Raw genomic sequence first — 2,324 nt, forward strand, 5'->3', positions numbered from 1 at the left:
CCCCACCCTAGCCAGCCCCCCCTTTGACTAACTCACTCCCCCCCAATAAACCAGCCCCCACTCTCGCCTTGGCTGCTGCCCACACACACTCAGGCTCGGGGTGGTTTTCACGCATTTATTGGGGCCATTGGGGCGGGGGCTGCTCCCTGTCAACAGAGGCGTTCACAGTCTCTTCAGCCACTCCAGGCTTGGGCCCTGGGGGTCCTGGGGGTGGCTGGGCACGTCGGGCATGTTCCCGTCGTCTCGGAGGGGCACTGTGGACAGGAGGGGGCCGCTGAGACCAGCAGATCACCAGGGCCCCCAGAGAAGGGCTGGCCTGTCAGCTTACATTCAGACAGGGAGACAGGACCCCAGGAGAGAGATGAGAAAGTAAGGGTCAGAGAGGGCTTCCCTGGGGGCTCAGGGGCAAAGAATCTGTCTGCAATGCAGGAGACGGGGTTTGATCCCTGGGTCAGGGAGATGCCCTGGAGGAGAAAATGGCAGCCCACTCCAACATTCTTGCCTGGGAAATCCCATGGACAGAGGGGCCTGGCAGGCTATGGTCCGTGGAGTCACAAGAGTCAGACAAGACTTAACGACTCAAGTACCACCACCAAGGGTCAGAGAGTAAGAGATGTAGGGAAGCAGGGAGATAAAGACCTAGAGACGTGAAAAACCAGAATGATGGACACAGAAAGGAGCCCCAGAGAAAGACCCAACAGACATGAGGAAGCAGGACAGGCCTGGAGAGGTGGACACCCAGAAAGTCAGCAGTTGGGAAAGCAACAGAGGCTGGGAACCCAGACAAGGACGTAAATCTGAAAGCACCACAGCAACTCACAAAGTGCAAAACCAGACAGGAGGGAGCTCCCCGGTGGCCCAGGGGCTAAGACGCGGTGCTCCCAAGGCACGGGCCCAGGTGCGACCCTGTCAGGGAACTAGATCCCACGTTGCTGCAGTGAAGCTGACCATCTCGAGTACCGCAACTAAAACCCGGAGCAGCCAGATACATTTTAAAAAAGAAGTGAACTCGATGGCACGTGGATTCCATCTACTGAGGACGAAAGGACAGAGTCCAGCGTGCACTGCAGAATCTTGGAGCCCTGTGGAGGACGCGCCTGCCCATTACTGCCCCCACCCCCAGCACAGCCAGGCCTCACTCACCTGGGTAGTTGTAGGGTGTGGCCCGGTTGATCATGAGCGAGTACTTGGTGTAGGGGCTGAGCGTGGGCAGGATTACAGCTGTGGAGAGACAACAGGCATGAGGCCTGGGGGAAGGAGGAGACCCCCGCAGACAGAAGCTGAGCTTTGGCCAAATGGGGGTCAGGTCTGTGGAGGGGAGGGGAGCAGGGGTTCACCTCCAGGAGGCCGCTTGGCACCCTGGGAGCCCCATACGTCAGCAGAAGGGTGTATAACAGTTTTCAGAGGTTGGGTGAAAGCCAAGTACTCACAGACACGTGGGACCTGGAGGGCACGGGAGGGAAGAAGGGGGTGGTCACGGAAGGAGAGCATGAGTCATGGAGCATATTGGGGGGTATGGGTCAGGGGGTGTCTTGGGAATCTTCCAGAGGCATCATGAACTGTTACAAACTAAGGAAGAGGGGGAGGTTCAAAGAACAATCATTGAGAAACCACAGTCCCTCTGGGGTGGGAGCTGGGAGTCACAGGGAGGTGGGGCAGGGCATATAAAGGAGTGTTCCAGGCCAGCACTGTCAGGCAGGAATGTAAGAACCAGCGATGCAATTTACATGGGCAGGGAGGCCTGGCGTGCCGCAGTCCATGGGGTCGCAAAGAGACACGACTGAGCAACTGAACTGAATAGCCACAGTAAAATTAAAAGGCACAAATTTAAAAAATGAACCAGGTATATGCAAAATATCACAATATATCAACGTGAAAAAAACATGGGTATATACTTTTTGTTATAGGAAGTCTTTGAAATCCAGCACGTACTTTACACGAGCATTACACGGCCCATCTCAATTCATACCAGCCCCATTGCAAGAGCTCTAGGGCCGATGTGGGCCGTGGCTGCCAGGCCGGACAACTGTGGTCCCAAACCTCCCCCAGTGTGGGGCCTGCCCACCAGCGCTACTGACAAGGCCTGGGAACTTCTTAGTGCAACTGCCCTGGCCCCTCCCAGACCTACTGAATCAGAGCCTGTGTTTTAACGAGAGCCCCACTCCCACCCGTGAAAGTCTGAGCAGTCCAGCTCCAGGGCTGAGGTTCTCCATCCGGGAGACACGTTAGAGTCAACAGAGAATTTTCAGGAGATACCAGATTCCCGAGCTCCACCTCCACCCGCCGCCAACTCAATTCAGAGTCTGGGGGGGGGGGGGGTGAGG

At 56.5% G+C, this 2,324-nt stretch overlaps 1 protein-coding gene across 1 annotated transcript in view; it reads right to left on the minus strand.

Moving 5' to 3' along the window:
• Positions 1 to 101: 101 nt before the first annotated feature.
• The window catches only part of NDUFA3 (NADH dehydrogenase (ubiquinone) 1 alpha subcomplex, 3, 9kDa), a 3,353-nt gene continuing 1,130 nt past the window's right edge, over positions 102 to 2,324 (minus strand). Inside the window, exons 3-4 of the mRNA XM_010835126.1 lie at positions 1,144 to 1,221; positions 102 to 254 (exon numbers count right to left, since the gene is read on the minus strand). Of these exons, the coding sequence (XP_010833428.1) occupies positions 163 to 254; positions 1,144 to 1,221 (170 nt within the window). The 3' untranslated portion in view covers positions 102 to 162. The remainder of the gene's footprint in view (positions 255 to 1,143; positions 1,222 to 2,324) is intronic.

Source organism: Bison bison, unplaced genomic scaffold (genome assembly GCF_000754665.1).
Source record: "Bison bison bison isolate TAMUID 2011002044 unplaced genomic scaffold, Bison_UMD1.0 scf7180017845488, whole genome shotgun sequence".
Classification (NCBI taxonomy): Eukaryota; Metazoa; Chordata; class Mammalia; order Artiodactyla; family Bovidae; genus Bison; species Bison bison.